This window comes from Ostrinia furnacalis, unplaced genomic scaffold, assembly GCF_004193835.3.
Source record: "Ostrinia furnacalis isolate ACB-3 unplaced genomic scaffold, ASM419383v2 OfSCF2566, whole genome shotgun sequence".
Lineage (NCBI taxonomy): Eukaryota > Metazoa > Arthropoda > Insecta > Lepidoptera > Crambidae > Ostrinia > Ostrinia furnacalis.
Genome location: NW_021132805.1, coordinates 29,669 through 48,201, shown reverse-complemented (window position 1 = coordinate 48,201; position 18,533 = coordinate 29,669). Strand labels below are relative to the sequence as shown.

General features: G+C 35.3%; 1 protein-coding gene across 1 annotated transcript in view; it reads right to left on the bottom strand.

The window, feature by feature from the left end:
• The window catches only part of LOC114355827 (hemicentin-1), a gene marked incomplete at its 5' end in the record, with an annotated part of 59,098 nt that overhangs the window by 18,459 nt on the left and 22,106 nt on the right, over positions 1-18,533 (bottom strand). Inside the window, one exon of the mRNA XM_028308851.1 lies at positions 3,949-4,079. Within this exon, the coding sequence (XP_028164652.1) occupies positions 3,949-4,079 (131 nt within the window). The remainder of the gene's footprint in view (positions 1-3,948; positions 4,080-18,533) is intronic.

The following is an 18,533-nucleotide window of genomic DNA, read 5'->3' as shown; positions in this document are numbered from 1 at the left end:
GTCAAAGTATAAAGGCTGATTTTTTGATATTTCCTTCAAAATGTTATTAGAAATGACGTCATTCATTGACAGACACCTACCATGGTGGAATCCCTTAGCCAGACACCTTAAAGTTCATGAAAATGTAGTCCTACTTACGTCATACTATAAAAGCTGATATTTACATAAAATATTTGAACCATCATTTGATGAAGTTTCCTCATCAGCCAGACACTTCTGATGGTTCCTTCGCCTTGCCAGACAGCTTTTAGGGTGGCTGAAAGTGCGAACGCGAGGCACTATAAATATTGTATTTTGTACTTTTTCTTAAGTTACTCAAGTATTTGAGTCTGTAAATCATCATATTATGTTGATGAGCTGATGATAGAAGGTAAGTACAACTCCTTAAGGCTTAGGTAGGCAATCCCTAATTTTAAAGTGATTACCTCTGAAAGTTGCCTAGAGTAAAGTTCTTAGCAACATTAGCATTACCTATGTTAATGCCGATGTTGCTAAGAACTTTACTCTAGGCGTTTAGCAACTATTTCGAAGAGAAAATTTGTGGCACCACATTTTCCGTGTATATAAATTCTAGTGAGGATTTGGGGGTCCTAATTTAATATAGAATTGTAATATAATTATTTGATACTATAAATTTGATTATACTATGCATAGTAATAGATATATCGTGATGGTTTCGCTGGAAGGATACTCTGCAGCGCAACCACTTTCAATAACAAAATACGGCGAAGCCTGAGACATAGTTTGTTTAAAAATAGGACTAGAATTTTATAGACATTTCATACATTTATTTTAGAAACTTCTTTCTTTCTTTTCAGCCAAATGACGTCCACTGCTGGACAAAGGCCTCCCCCAAGGTTTTCCACAATGAACGGTCCTGCGCTGCCCGCATCCAGGCTCTCCCCGCGACCTTTACCAGACCTTTAGAAACTTACACTAGTTAAATCAAATGTAGTTCCGCCGGGGAGCATGACGTGAATTATCCTACAAATTCTAAGCGTTAAGGAGTTGTACCTTCCATCAACATGGGATGATGACTAGCTGATGCAAACACCCAAATAACTTTAGAAACTATACTTATAAATACTGGTTAAAGAATTGTCCTCCAACTCTTAAGCTTTAAGGAGTTAGTTGTACTTACCTTCCATCATCAGCTCATCAACATGAGATGATGATTTACAGACTCAAAATACTTGAGTAACTTAAGAAAAAGTACAAAAAACAATAAAATCAAAATCAAAATCAAAAATATTTTATTCAGTTTAGACCACAAGTGGCACTTATGAACGTCAATAGAAAATAATAAAAAAAAGAAAAAGGTAGCCCTTATGGGGCACTTTACATGTCTCCTTATCTTTTGGGCCCTACCAGCGCTTCGAGACAAACATATGGCAAACATATATATATATATAATATTTATAGTGCCTCGCGTTCGCACTTTCAGCCACCCTAAAAGCTGTCTGGCAAGGCGAAGGAACCATCAGAAGTGTCTGGCTGATGAGGAAACTTCATCAAATGATTGTTCAAATATTTTATGTAAATATCAGCTTTTATAGTATGACGTAAGTAGGACTACATTTTCATGAACTTTAAGGTGTCTGGCTAAGGGATTCCACCATGGTAGGTGTCTGTCAATGAATGACATCATTTCTAATAACATTTTGAAGGAAATATCAAAAAATCAGCCTTTATACTTTGACGTAATTAAGTTGGTATTTTACACACCTTTAGTACCGTCTGTCTGCCAAAGCCACCATTACCCAAACTTCATGTTTGGCCATGGTTTTTAGCTATGTTGGGAGCATGCGCTGACAAACTTTCAGCCTTTATAAAATAACGTAGGTCTGGCGTTCACTAGCTCTTAGTCTATATATTTTAATATCAAACTATCAGACTGAAATTATGCTAAACTGCGAGTCCTAAGCATGGACAAGAAAAGAGACTTGCTTATGAAATCCAAAATTTTAGTCTATATTAATATTTTAATTGATCATTTCAACTGTCAAATTATTACCAATTACTAATTACTTAACGGTATTACCGCGACGTCAACTAAATATCTCAGAAAACCTTAAAATGTGGTTTTAATCTCTAAATTAACCCGACATTTTAATACCGTCTGGGTATTTCCAAACATAATAGAATCAAGTTTCATTTTCTGCCCGAAGAAATTTAATCGCGACTTCTGATTGAGAAATTCGTTCAATTATGACAAGAATTCGTAGCCCGAGAAGTCGTCCCTCCAAACATTTATGAGTTGAACTTCGTTATTTATTGATACAAGGTTTAACATTGTTGAAATTGTTATCACTAAGCGCCCAGTTTATCTGTTTATTATGTGATATAGTTTGTTTTGGGTTTGTTACTACATATGTAACTTGGAAGAACACATTTATAAATATACACATTGATTTAAATTACAATACAATATAAAATATGATCATTTTAACAAACGATTTGGCTAACGCTTGACTTGAATATGCCAGTTGCCTCATTGCAGACCTAGATTGTTTATTCTGCGATTCGAAGCGACTCAACATAGATTATTTAGAATAATAAGCCATCTCTTGTGATATTGGCGTAATAACCTTGCTAAATAACCTATTCGGGACACGTACACAAGCGTAGTGCTGGGTTAACCCTTCACTTCACACTAATTAATTGTCATATTTTGTGAGACACGCCGCCATTGCAGATGCAACGCACGTAGCTACAATGAGATGTGGTGTTAGGGTTGACAGCATACAAGGAGATTATTATCGTGCTAGAAAAGGTGACGTGTGATTTAATTTGAGACTTTATTGACAGGTTATTTTCGGGTTATTTTTCAATCACCATCTCAACACAATCACGTGCACCTATTACAATCATAATATTATTAGGTGTCAGAATATTTTTCTAGATGATACGACTTTGTCATTATATTATCACGCTGGCTTCTTTGATATAAAAGGTTTTTTGGTTATGGAAAATAGATAAACGTGATTCGTAATCTTAGCCTACTAACTCAGTTAGCCGGCCTCCATGCACTTTTTACTTGAATATGGCATTAGTGTAAAAAAACACTATTCAAAAATACACAAAGGAAACCTACAGAGAAAGAAAATTCATAGCAATAGCAAAAATCATTCCTAACTGATATAAATGAATATTGTATTGGTATTGTGAATGGACCGAATGGACAATTTCCACCGATAAGAGAGATTCACGAAGTTTTGTCCCACTGGGCAAGGGCTTAAATCGCTCCAGTGGTCCTTTTTATGTCTTAAGTCTATCAATCCTGGATGAAGGGAGTTTTACAACTTTAGAGCTTAAATGGTACTTAGTAAAGTCCAATGTTTGTTGTCAGCATATCTGAGATTAAGATCTACTTACTTTTAGTGTTTTTTTTTGCAGCAAAAGGTAGCTTAGAGATGTCCTTGAAAATACTAAACCAAGAAGTATAGGCGTTAAAAATATTACAATTGACTTTATGTCAAAACTCGCACTACTTTCGCCATAGTACTGTAGTTTTTCCTGCAGGTACAAGATCGGTTCAAACAGCGAACATACATAGTACGTTTGTACGTCCTAGTTCTTTTATATATGAATTCCAGAGACTTCACTTTTAAAGGATATGTTGGGCGAACTGGTGACCGATTACTTCAGGTAAACATTGAACATGAAACAGTGTGCTTACCATGAGTTTGCATTAGGTGTCCTCAGTAGCGACTACGTAAAAAAATTACATTAATTGTATGACATATTGTGCAGCGCCCCTAGCAGCTACTTTCAAGAAATAAAATGTTCATAGATTTTTTGACGTACTCGCTAGCGAGCACACCTAACGTAAACTCATGGCAAGCAGGTTCGAAGTTACAAAGTTTACTTTTAAGGTTGCTATTATCCCAAGAAACTGTGGCTCTCATTAATCTATGTCTAGATTGGTGATTCAGGAATGCAACTCACGTTATGGTACCAGGAGATGCGGTGTTCCCTGGGGTTGGCGCGTACCGAGCACTCGAAGTACACGTCATCGCCCTCCTTGATGTCGTGGGGGTTGAGGGTGCTGCCGAGGGACAGTGACACCACCGGCGGATCTGGAATATACTGGTATGTTAATAGTTGTTTAGTTTTATATTTTCCAAAGACTACAGACTTTTTACAGGCTTTTAACCGGTATAAAAACGTATGACAATGTGAACATTACACTGATTTGGTATGAGCTGATTCCCCGTTATTTAGAAGCAGACCAAACTTTCAGGGGGTAAGAAGTCTGTTGTTGTTTCTTTTAAAATAGAAGTTTAGCTAAACGTGTAATGTTTCAATGTGAGATGGTTGTGTGATTTAGATTTCAAAAATTCACTCTCAACCTCACTGGGAGTAATCGTAAGATGATCAGCATAAATCCCTTAAACATAGTGACATGTGTCATTGGTTCAATTGCACAAATGTTAAGTAAGTAACATCACAAATGTTACTTACTTTGGTTTAGGTTTAGTTGGGCCTGGGCGTTTATTTATACCTGGAGTCATATAGGTTCACAGTATTGTACAGATACAAGAGCTAGACCTCACCACCTTTATACAGTGTGTCCGGGCTTGTAGTGATCAAACTTTAAGGGCGTAATCTATGGACAATTTTATCGATGAAAATACTTCAAATTTGGGGCTTGACCCATTTCTCGCAAAATTACGAGGATTTAAGTTTTTAATTTTTAGTTTTCACCTCTTCCTTCAAAAACAAGTGAAAGCGTGGGTAGCTTAACACTAATAAGCAAAAATTTTATATCATGCTATAGCCAATAAAATTATCTATTAGCAGAAGTAGAAAACAGATACAAGTTTCATACATTTTAAGGGAGTAAGAATGGATTTAATTAGAAAAAAACATGACTTTTTTCACTTCTTTTTCAGTTATTTTCCAACACAAGAAAAACCAGGTCGTTAAGGTATGTTTTATTTGCATTGTATTATTAGTATTTGAGCTATTCTACAAAACGAATGTAAATTTATTAGTCTACGTCTATTAGTTTCGACGTAATTGTTGAACAAAGATACCCCTTCCCAGCGGTTTCCATAGTAATCGGAATAGGTTGTGTGATTCTTTCAGGCAGTGCATTTTCGCATGTCGCGTGCGCTATGGAAACCGCTGGGAAGGGATATCTTTGTTCAACAATTACGTCGAAACTAATAGACGTAGACTAAATAAATTTACATTCGTTTTGTAGAATAGCTCAAATACTAATAATACAATGCAAATAAAACATACCTTAACGACCTGGTTTTTCTTGTGTTGGAAAATAACTGAAAAAGAAGTGAAAAAAGTCATGTTTTTTTCTAATTAAATCCATTCTTACTCCCTTAAAATGTATGAAACTTGTATCTGTTTTCTACTTCTGCTAATAGATAATTTTATTGGCTATAGCATGATATAAAATTTTTGCTTATTAGTGTTAAGCTACCCACGCTTTCACTTGTTTTTGAAGGAAGAGGTGAAAACTAAAAATTAAAAACTTAAATCCTCGTAATTTTGCGAGAAATGGGTCAAGCCCCAAATTTGAAGTATTTTCATCGATAAAATTGTCCATAGATTACGCCCTTAAAGTTTGATCACTACAAGCCCGGACACACTGTATTATAGCTTGTAATACAGTATTAGTTTAGGCTCAGCCTTAAATTCAATGAAATACCACCTCTCCATTTCAATTTTCACGCAGATTGCGAAACCGTTTTCGTGGATAGCCAAACAGATTTGCAAGTTAAATTGCATAAAAAACGGGAGCAATTATTAACTTGGTATAACAAAATAAATGTCCAATTTCCGCCCTGAACCGGTCCATTGCTATTTTAATTTCTCCGTTCGCGGTTGAGGAGGCGCACAAAGCTAAGCAGTACGGCCGGTCATTTTTCCGAAAGCGCAAGAAACTCTGACTCTATTACGAAAGGAAATTAATTTCCAAATATAAATAAATTCTATTTACTTCTGCTCAGCGAACCATAACGCATTTAGAACTGGGGGAATTCCAACGCTCCCGGCGCGAATCGTTTTGGCAACATTTTAAACGGCGGAATCGTAAATGTTTATTCGGAGACGGTCTCGCAGGCGACGTTATAGGTCTTTAATGGGTAATAAAACCTCAACCCCCGTTCCTGGTCGTAGATAAGTGAGCACCTGAATAACCCCTCGAATTCAAGTAATCCTAATAATCACCCGATGACTCAAAACACTAAGCGCCTACTTAAAAATGTTTACGGAGCGAAGCGGACCGAATAAATCAACATTTAACGGCCTAATTCGAATCAAGGCTATATTTTCTCTTTTTGCTTCAACTTGTTTAACGACATCGAGTTCACGTTAAACTTTTGATGGCATGTTTTTTCTTAAATTAATCAGTTTGAAGTTAAACACAAAGAATTATTAAGCGTTTCAATTCTGAACGGTGATTAATATAGCAATTCTGTGAAAGCTTAAAGGGAAATTTCGTCTAGTAACTTGCCATAATAACTGTGTAATAGGAAGTGGAAACGGCTAAGTTTTGATGACTTAATGAACATTCTAATACAATTTTCATTCAATCCATTATTAAGAGCCTGCGCTTTGTGAGCTGAATGAGTTATGCGAGTATAATGCCGGTGCCTTTTCTGCTGTTTCGTTCGTAAGCCGTGATGAATTATGGCCGATTGGTTTTACCCAATAACTGGATTGTTAATTGTGTATTTTGCAAGACATTAATTTGACAAATACGATGGGAAGTAATTAATGAGTGCTGTTGAAAAATAGGAAATAATATGCAGACTTATGTTGGTCTTTAGAACAGTCAATATTGAAGTTGAAATTATAAGTATTTATTAGAAAGATGCCACCTATTCATTGTAATGTGTATCCTACAAAAAAAAAGCGTTAATAGAACATGATAAAGTTATAGTGAGATAGGAATTTCTTTCAGATAAAGGAAGATAATAGTAAATGATAGGCAGGGAAATGTTATTAGTTTTCAATAAAAACGAAAGTATCTATACTTCTCGAATAGACTTGAGTAAGAAAGGTAAAAATAATAAATTATGTCAGTACGTGATTGGAGATGCGAAATAACTGAGCAAAATTTATTTGAATTGAAAATAAAGTTTTTTCTATTTAAAAAATAATATGCAAAACCTCGTACCTAATTTATTTTGTTAGAGAAACCATTTTTATCTAAGCTGTAGATTGTAATTTCCGGTAAGCTAAGCTTCCAATTTAGCTTTCCATTAGATTCTGCTTAATCGGATATAATATTTTTTCTTTTCTCATGAAGCATAATACTCTCTTTTCTCTTTTATAAATGTTAGCGATGCCTAAATTAGGATTCTTTAAAATGATTAAACGACCTAATGATGTAACCAATTATGTTTCATTCTTAATTTAGTTACAACACAAATATAAGATAATAGTTTATTAGCAAATCTAGAGACATCGATATCACTCTTGGCATACAAGCTCTCCCTATACGGATACGAGCCCCTCAACGTACTCTAGTCAGAATTAGTTTTTGGCCTGTCCTCCACGGATGTTAACTGTCCATGTTGTGTGGACTAACCAACACTAACAAGGTTTTAATTACGAACGCCGCGTTGTAGCCTTAAGCGAAATTTCCATGGAGAGCGAAAAAAGCGAGCGCCATGAGAATCGGGATTTTGAACGCATATTTTAACGATCCGCTTTAGGCACAATAGGAGATCTGGATTTTCAGATCTACGGCGGTGCTTTGTTGACTTTGCCTTTATGCTTTTGACGGATTCCTGATAGGCGCGTCTGGGTGATTCTGAATTAGTTTAGACGTTGGTAAGGTAGGTATTTGAATAAGAATTTCTAGTCCAGTGTGCTTACCACGAGTTTACGTTAGGTGTGCTCGCTAGCGACTGCGTAAAAAAATGACATTTAAATGTATGACATATTGTGCAGCGCCCCTAGCGGCTACTTTCAAGAAATAAAATCTTCATAGAATTTTTTGACGTATTCGCTAGTGAGCTCACCAAACGTAAACTCATGGTAAGCACACAGGAATAATGTGGGTGATTCTTAAATATACGTACGTACGTAAGTAATTTTACTATAAACGCGAATGTCAACTTGGTTTATCTGTAGAGATTTTGGAATTGAGATAATTTGAGGCTCAGAGAAAGATAAATAGTATTTTGCCAGTTTTATGGAATGAGGATAAATGCGCGATTAAATATTTTTCAGACATTTCACGGTGGAAACCGTAGGAAAAAGTTTTAGTTTTAAATAATTTTGATTAATAGAAGGCATAATATTGGAAGGTACTAAAAGCACAGGTGAGTACCGATAGTTAAAATTTAACAAAGAAGTGAAAAAACATTTTGATGCTTCAAATCTTAGGCGTCAATTAAATTCCTTTCTAAGCCTTATCGCTTGAGGAAAAATCTTCATAATTTAACTTTTTATACCCCGTTGACAGATTAATCAAAGTTGAGTACCAAAGATTACGATTTGTTTTGAAAAACCGCAAATTAAAAGTTGAACAGTTAGCCTGGGCACCATCTTACTTTAACTATGAAACGACAAAAATATGTCAAACTTTGTTCAAAAACACCAGTTAAGTACCAACAAAAAGCCAAAAAGTTCGCAACACGACTTTGTTACAATTGGAATAAGATTGTGTAGTCAAATTTTTGCCCACTTTGGGTGTCACGAACTTATCTGACACTGACTCTACTGGTGCAAGTTTGCTCTTTACCAAAGTCTGGTCTTTAAAATTTTTACATATTAAGCGCGATTAGATACCGAATGCCTCTACAGGGTGTTAGGTAAATGGGTATATGAGCCGACACTAGCCCATGTTAACATGGGCATATAAATGGTATGGTGAAGTCAGAAATTTGATATCATCATTTTATAATTTTTTATTTTCATACAAAATAAATTTTATAAAATCTGATTTGTATGAAAATTAAAATAATTAAAATGAAAATATCAATTTTCTGACTTCACCATACCATTTATATGCATATGTTAACATGGGCTAGTGTCGGCTCATATACCCATTTATATCTAACACCCTGTATATTGTCATACAGTGTGTAGAAAATTAATTGAAGTTTGGAACAAAGTTAAAAACCTCAATTTTTTCAGCTTGTAAGGTTATCGCTCTTATTAATAACTTTCTTTGAAGATACGTTAATGCTTCTGACACTGTTCTTAGTAATTAACGGTTTTGTAAATTAAGAACTAATAGGATTATTCATGCCTCTAGGGTCTAAGTATTCACTGGATAGAATTTATAAAATAAATTACAAAAGCCATATTAATTTTAAACCTGAACTTTACGTTAAACGTAGCAAATATAATAATACATCGTTAGTATCGCCTTCGCTAATTTATTCATATCATATTAAATTGTATGTCTTTATTTAATATTTTTTATTGAAATTAAGCCACTTTAATTTGAAGTCAGTTGTTTGGCTAGATCTAGTACGCAGTATTAGTTGTACTTTCTGTATGTAGCCTATGCCTATAGAAAGTACAACTTTATACTGCGTACGTTCGCGTATTTCTAGTTCAGTGAATGTCAGATACAAAGCTTTGTTTTTTGGCTCAAATATCCTCCGCTGTTAAAACCGTCACGGGATGTTGTGACTATTCTAAAATGTGCCATGAATTTTTTACCTTTTGATACATTTTTGCGAAGAACGGAATGCGTTTATTACATTTTTAGAGGTTTCGATTGATGAAACTTTGTTAGTACAAATAACGTGTCAATTTGTTATAAGTACCATCAGCAACAGTGTTAACTATCCATTGCCTGTCATGTCGTCTTGTTCTATCGCAAAGAATCACCATTTGATGAGAGCGAGAGCAAAAACGGAAATGGATAGTTAACAGTGTAGCCGTGTGTGTTTTTTATTATTATTGAAACAATAGACTGTACCTAATAATATAAACTTTCAAGGTCTAAGTATAACAATTAACTATTGTCACATTCATAATTATTTTTGATCGGAGTTTAGATTGCTAAATAATTATTATTAAGAATTTAAACAAAACACTAGGTAAGTAATTAGCATATTCTACTCCATTTTGAATCGTCTCGATATATTAGGTTTATTTGACAAGTATCCATTTCAAGGTCCGTGATTTAGGGTCCAAATTCCGTCTAAGGTTTCCGTCCTGACCCTTGGCTCTTTGTGCTCTGTGCCACGTACAATATATTAGGTACGGCGGCCATCTTTAATATGTGACCCATTTCCTAAGATATATTCTGTTACTGTCATTATGTAAGGTCCAACTTCAAATCTAGAGCTTATTATACAAGGAGATATTACCAAAATTTCATAAATTGTAAAAGGTATACAGTCGGGACTCGGGAGACACAGAAAACCATAGAGTCTTTTGCATTGAATTCAAACCTTTGTTTCCCTTTGTTAAATTACCATCCTACTAATATTATAAATGCTAAAGTTTGTATGGATGTCTGGATATTTATCACTCCTTCACGCAAAAACTACTGAACTGATTTTGATGAAACTTTACAGTATCATTGTTTATAACCCAGAATAACATAGGTACTTATAGGCTATAATTTATGACGATCTGTGACAAACTGACAAACTTAGTCAGCTAGTAAACCATATTTTCTAAATAATAAGATAAGCACACAAACTGAATGCATTATGCCGATTTTAGGGATTACTAATGTTTGGCCAAAAAACGTTTCCCAAATTATCACATGGCAAACAACGTTTCGCAAATTTTCATTTGGCAAATTCTCATTTGGCAAAACAACTTATTGCAAACTTTTAATTCGCAAATGTTTTTTTTGGCATATTATTGTTTAGCAAATTATTGTTTGGCAAAGTATGTTTTGCCAAATGTTTCATTTGGCAAAATTATTTCACGATAAACTATTTACAAAATAATTTGATTGGTGCATATAATGGAATACAAATTAGCTTGTGGTTATTATTTTGTTTAGTGGGTAGTTAATATAAAATTAGTTCTAAATTTATTTTCATATTTCATTATTGTTATCGAAACTAAATGATTAATTAACAATAGAGGTGATTCTAGCGCTCGGCAGCCGCTGCCGCGGCACGCTTCGCTCGCCTTCGCGCGTTTTAAGGGTCACTGTTCTAACCTAACCTAACCTACTATTTTCTGCAAAACCTACTTTCGCATCCATACTATTTTTTGCAATCTCTTTGTTTTACATAAAATTCTTGTGAAAACCATGATCATTTGCCTTGTGCTTTGATTTGTGGGTAACGGTGGGTAAGCATGTGAAGTTTCAATTTGACCAAATAAATTATTTGGGATATAATATTTGGCAAAATAAAACATTTGCTATATAAACATTTGCCAAGTAAAATTTCTTCTTCGTCTTCGTCTTCGTTTCAGCCAAATGACGTCCACTGCTGGACAAAGGCCTCCCCCAAGGTTTTCCACAATGAACGGTCCTGCGCTGCCCGCATCCAGGCTCTTCCCGCGACCTGTCGCGTGTTGCCAGTGATGGTATACGGATCTGAGACGTGGTCGCTTACTATGGGCCTCATAAGAAGGCTCAAGGTCACCCAAAGGGCGATGGAGCGGGCTATGCTCGGAGTCTCCCTGCGTGATCGAATCAGAAATGAGGAGATCCGCAGGAGAACCAAAGTAACCGACATAGCTCGCAGAATTGCTAAAATCAAGTGGCAGTGGGCGGGGCACATAGCTCGTAGAGACGATGGCCTTTGGGGCAGGAAAGTTCTCGAGTGGCGACCACGGGCTGGAAGACGTAGCGTGGGCAGGCCTCCTACTAGGTGGACCGACGATCTGGTAAGTAAAATTTGACCAAATGATAATTTGACCAAATGAAATAGTTGCGAAAAGTACATTTGCTAAAAGTTCATTTGGGAAATGAAACTTTGGCGATAAGTTGTTTGCGAAGTGAAATTTGGCGAAAAGTAATTTGGCCAAACGGAATGATACCAGATTTTAGAGGTGTTATTTTGTTATAAAAATGATTTGCCAAATATTATCATCATCATCATTTCAGCCACAGTACGTCCACTGCTGAACATAGGCCTTCCCCAATGACTTTCATATTGCTCGGTTGGTAGCTGTTATACTGTTGACTATTTCTACCTTCTTACATTGTCGGTTAAGTTTGTAGCAACCAGAACTCCCAGATTCTGACAGTTTACGTTCCACGGATTATTTGAGCTCAGCTCATCTTGTTTAGCTCAGCTTCAGGCATGTTCTAAAGTTAGACTAAAGTAGTAAAGTAAATTGCCTTTACTAAATTATTATTTAAGGCGATAGTTGAATTTTTTGCCGTCGGAGTTTTTTTCTCTAACGTAATTGAATAAAAATCGTATACTCGTACAATTATTTTACCGGTGTGAAATATAATATTTTATAACTAAACGTTAACAAACAAACCATTTTTATTACACCAGCTCACAATTAATAAATTTGCATATTTTTAATCTAGTAACGCGAGGTAGTATGCCATAACTCACACTTTTTATATGCAAGCAATTTTCATTAATTGGTTAAATAATAAACAACGCTTATACAATTTTCACTACATATTAATATTTGCCCGTATTTTGTCAATGATTGACTAGCCTGATTTTTTTTATCCTTGGACATTTTACACTAGTGGCGCCTCTCTTTAGTCCCAAATTAAGAAAGCTTGAAATAAGTCCGATGAGTAAATTATTATTACTTCTTTTTTCACTTACACAATCAAGGGACCCAAGGACCTCATGCTGAAAGTTAGCGTCAAGGCGTTTTTTTTATTTATTTTCCTTTTTCTTATGTTTTATTTCTTTTTTCTAATAAACGCAATGTCTAGTAGAATTTATGTTTGCCCTTAAACATCTATTTTTATTCAATCCTTAGTATACACAGCAAGTATTATTTTTGTACCGAATTCCAAGACTTCAAACAATCGTTTCCCTCAAGTAAAAGCAAACTACAGGTAGAGGTGTGCGACCAGCGCGGCGGCCAAATTATACGGAATTAGTTTGGAATTCGGTCGTGGACAAACTGTCACTGGCAAGTTTCAGGCGAACTTGGGCACGAGTCCGTTTTTAGGGTTCCATAACTTAAGAAATCTTTTTATTTTAAGAAACCTAACTTATAATAAGTTTTCTATACAGCCCGTAAGGGCTTAGGGCTTAAGATCTAGAGAAAGGTAACTTTTTGAAGTACTACCTACCTGATACGAGGCCGTTTTATGTTCTCAAACACGAAATTTTGCTAATAATAGAAAGTAAAACCTTGCAAATACATAGTTTTTAAAATTGTTGCATCTCAAACTCAAAAGGCAGGTCGTGAGTTCGATTCCCGCCTTAGGCAGTTCGATATTTTCAAATTATTTATAAAATAGTTTGACTTGCTAAATCAATCAGAACTATTAATATAAAATCTACAAAAAAATAATAATTTTAATTACATCATACGTTTTTGCCATACTGATGTTAACTATTCAGAACACTACTATAAAACGATAGTTTTCTTTTAATTTACCAAACCGTACGGAACCCACATTGCGTGAATCCGGCTTGCACTTAGTCGGTTCTTTATGGTGTACGTGTGAGGACCACACGTAGGTACTCCGCAGTATCACGTGGTACGTGGTGCTTAGAAGCGGGGTGACGCGGGTAGAAGTGAAAATATAGTTGAATCACCAATGCTTGTATTTACCGGGTGGACCGTACATTCTGGTATGTTACAAATAGCCAAAGAATAGTTTAATGGAGCACAGAAAAGTCCTTTTTTCAAATAGGGATTTTTTCTTTTTATTTAAGCTTTTATCGTTATAATACCTACCTACTATGAAAGAATATTCAACACAAAAAAAAAGTTGTAACTTTTATTTAGTTTTACTGAGAATTAATTATTTAAATTCATTTTCAAATACACGGTATATTTGTCGGGCATCAGCGATTTGAAAATGTAACAGCAATTCCCAATATTTCAAACAAAACGATTCCAGCTCCAAATGCTTCAAATTTCTATTGGAGTTATTTTATTCAAATTATATTATCTCGCGGGTATTCGCTCAACTGACTGTTTTTGAGTGGCAAACAGTTTTAAATAAACATAACAATTTCAATTAGGACGTAAATTCAATTTAACAGCACGCATTTTAATTAAGCATACAGAGCGGGTTTATGTTTTGCTTTCGCGCGCCATTCCGCGAGACGTTAGTGGTGCGGCGTAACAAAGAGCGCTGATCTTAGAGCCGGTCTCCACAAGATGAGCAGAAACATTAAATTAATAACTGTTATTAATTTGAATAAATAATATTTATTTTATTTATACAAATTAATAATAGTTATTATTGTTTCTGAAATATAATAAATGTTTAAGAAATATATATTTGTCATGTCTTGCACAAACTATTGCACATGAAGCGATTACATTGGTGACAGTAGATATTTTTATAAAATAATTTTCAGAGTGCAACGAGCCTGCAACATTACAGAGCTTCTGCAATTTTTGCAGAGAAAAAATATTTTATCAATATATTTATTAGTCTGCAGGTAGGTATGACATTAATACATCGCCTATCGTCGAAAGTTTCGTATCTTTGGGCGTTTATAACATTGTGTGTATATCAGAGCAGTCACCTTGAGCTGATTCACCTGTAACTTGTCTGGGAAATAAATAAGCCTACACATACACAAAACGAGATCGTTTATAAACAGAATAAGAGCATAATAAACTAGGGTTAAGCAGAACACTCATACAAAAATATTATATTGAGAAACCTACACTACGCGATGTAGGTATCGCGTATTGTAATACGTTGCATAAAATCATATTACCAGAATAATATAAAAGAAAATTCACTAATTGTCAGTCTGTCCTCCTAATAACTAAGTGCTCCGGAATCTTATCATTAAAATTAAATTAGAGCTTCATCCATAATGAGATGAGTCGTAAACTCTAATACTAGCTCCTACACTCAGGTAATAAAGTCCTAATTAAATTAATATCAATATTATAATAAAATCAGTAGAATGAGGAAAAATAAAACTAAAGTTTACTCACACAAAAGGATTTGCGAAAAAAATGAATTACATAAAGTTTTAACAAGAAAAACCAAATGGAAAAGAAACGAATGTAAAAATAATTTTCATGAATCCATTTTTTATGATTACAAAAGCAGAAAATATTGTAGAGATTCGATTTTCCTTGTTAAAATTTTCCCGAAAGTTAAGAGAAAAACAGTTGATTTCTTTTAAGTGTAACTCCGGCTTTACTTGCCGTAAACACTTCCAGCAAAGCACTGACATTTCAGCCGACTCAGATTCTGCAGATTCCCACTTTTTGTTTGCTCTTTGAAAACCAACGCCATATTGCTTTCCTAAACACATTTTGCTTGTGTAACGAATTTCGTTGCGCATATTTTGGTATTACTAGAGTTAAAATTGCCGTCTAAATTGTTTTACTGACATTTAATTTTCTTATGAAAACCAAGAACGTCGAGCTTCTTCAGGAATACTTTTTTGGTGGAATGTTCATTTACTTCTTCAGAAAGCTATTTTTGTTATTTTAAACTACTTTTGTTACTTTTAAAATAACTGCGCTTTGGTGAAGTTGTGTTATGTTAGTGTCATTGACAGTTTTTCCAGTTCATCTGATTAAATATTTAATTTTAACAATGCGTTAACCACCGTTGGGTGCGCAAACATTAATAATTAAATATGCCATCCGTCTTGAACATTTCTGAACCGTTTTGTGCCTAAACACAACCGTCTCAAATATACGCTTATTTAACCTCATTCACGGAACTTAAACAAATCCCGAGTTCCGTCTCGCGAGCGCCCGCGGCGTTACAATTAGCCTTACTTCTTAATTCGCAGGACCATTCTCCAAACGAATATTGCGACGGAATAGGCAATAAAGGAGCGCGGTTCAACCAGTTGGCACATCTGTAACGCCGTTAACCCTCGCTGTACGAGGTGGGGTGTGACACACCCCAGTCCATTAAAAATAGCCACAATTTTAAAAATTTGCAAGTGCTGAATTTGAAATTCTCAGTAGCTGGAATTATGACACTGCTGCTTCGATCAGCGTTGCAATATCAGTCCAGCGGTGACTACCAACTGAGTTACATGCCTTTAAAGTGCGTGTGGGTGTCACACACCCCACCTGGTACGGGACGTTGTTAAAAAGTTTAAAAAAAAATCTAACAATTTTGGTGTAATTTATATATTTTTAGCTTTGTCAATTGAATAAAATTCCATACAAATATTATTTTTCGTGATTTTTAAGGTATCTGAAATTTTCAAGCACTTTTAGTCAAATGAGATGACTTTTAGTGCGAATTTGGAAGTTTAGTACTGAGATCCGAAGATGTATGTGAACATACACTTATGGGCTACAATTTATACTTGGTGATACAATTTATGGGCTACTGAAATGGAATAACTTATTTTATAAATAAATAAAATTGTTACGCTCCCATTTTATGCATTGAGCATACTCATTTTCTTTCATCAGAATTGTGGTAAATTGAAAACCGATGATCAAAACAAATTTATACCCTTCCAGTTTTTAATTTACTTTTAAATTATAAGTAAATACTTGTACTTTGTTAAATAAAAACGGTTGGCATAATTAAAGGCACTAATTAAAAATTATACATAGGAAACTGATTCCTAAATTACAAGAACAACGGAAATTGTGTCTTTTTGTTTTTTTATGATAAAAATGTTATAATACATATTTTCAGCACAGAGCATTTCTTAAACCTAATTAGCATACGTAAATAATCAATATTAAATATTAAATTCCACCTAAAAAAATGTTGAATGAAAATTTAATCACTTTGTATATTGGGGTGTGTCATACCCCACCTGGTACGGGACGTAACTTTTGGTCACCTCGTACACGGAGGGTTAAGCTTAATTATCATTGCCACTTGAGCAGTCGCTCAGCACGTGCGTACGCGTACGAGGCGCCACCTAATTTAATATTGTGAAAAGTATTGTTAGATTTTCTTACAAACTTTCTAACAAGTTTTTGCCATTTTCATGGCCTAGGTACTTTTAAATAGTTGTAAATGGCAACTGAGCGGCGTATAACAGATTAGGTTGATAAAACTGTAATGAATTTGCAATATCTGAAGAAAATAACAGTAATACACTAGTTAGTTAAAAAGCTTTAGACGAAGTTCTTGTTGAAAATCAAGATGACAGGCAGCTGTGAACATGTGTAGGATTTTATGACAATGATGTATACCTAAAAACAAGCTTAATATTTCTTATCTACTACCAACTTACTTTTGAGACTCAATTTCACAATTACAAAAGAAAAGGTCCCCAACCGTAGTTCTCAAAATAGCATAGAAATGTCACTCACACACAACGTCCAGCTTGAAGGCATCCTCAATGCTCTGAACGGGCAGCGCGCTGTTGTCGGCCTGGCACTTGACTTGCACGCCGTCGTCCTCCGGCAGAGGCATGAACTGGAGGTTACTGCTCACCCACGTCTCGTTCATGTATATTTGTTCAAGTTTGTTCCCTAATGTAGACGTGTGCGCAACTTTTTCAAAACACGACGGCAGCACTAATCAAGATAACTTCTTCGTGCAACACACCTACAACTACTGACTAGTGTGACTAGTGTGGACGCTTGCAAAGTTCCACAACATTGCCCCCGGGAACATCACGTATTTGGTCAGCGACATGTTCCGCAACACGCTGTTTCATTTGTGTTCTAGTGTATCCGTGACCGTGACTTTAAATTACCGTTAAACGGTTCTTGTTGAAAATCAAAATAAGAGGCAGCTGTGAACGTGTGTTGGCTGTTATGACAATGATGTATACTTACCTACATAAACATGCTTAATATTTCTGATGTACTAGTACTTTTGAGACTTTCAATTTCACAATCTACAAAAGAAAAGGTCCCCAACCGTAGTTCTCAAAATAGCATAGAAATGTCACTCACACACAACGTCCAACTTGAAGGCATCCTCGATGCTCTGCCCGGGCAGCGCANAGTGGCAATCGTTCTTTTTCAACATTAAAACGTATTAAAAATTAATTAAGGAACACGATGGGACAAGAACGTCTTAATTATCTTACAGGGCCGCGCCGCCCCTGTGTGCGATGTGTGCGGCGCACACAGGCGCCAAGACAATAGGGGCGCCGCGCCGCTACTGCCACCTATTTTTTTTTTAAATGGAGTATCGAGTAAGTAGGTACAGTATGCGCAACATAGGCCTTGTACAAAACAAAACAAATATTACGCTTATTAAACAAGTCTCTCAATATTTATATGTTTATTATGATTCACGTTTATGGTTTCATTTTACGCTTAGGGTTTTAGTTTACATTACTAAACGTTAAAACGGCTTCAGTTCTTTTGAACCTCAGATAAAGTACTAGTTATTTTGAACCGTAGAGGCGCCGAGTTTGTCATAATGTTTTTTTATGACTGAGTGAGTTTATGAACGCAACCCGATGCGATGCGTGCGACACAAGCGAGATGGGGTCACGGGGATTCCCCGCCACGGGGATTTTAACGAACGAGATAGCAAAGCCAAAATC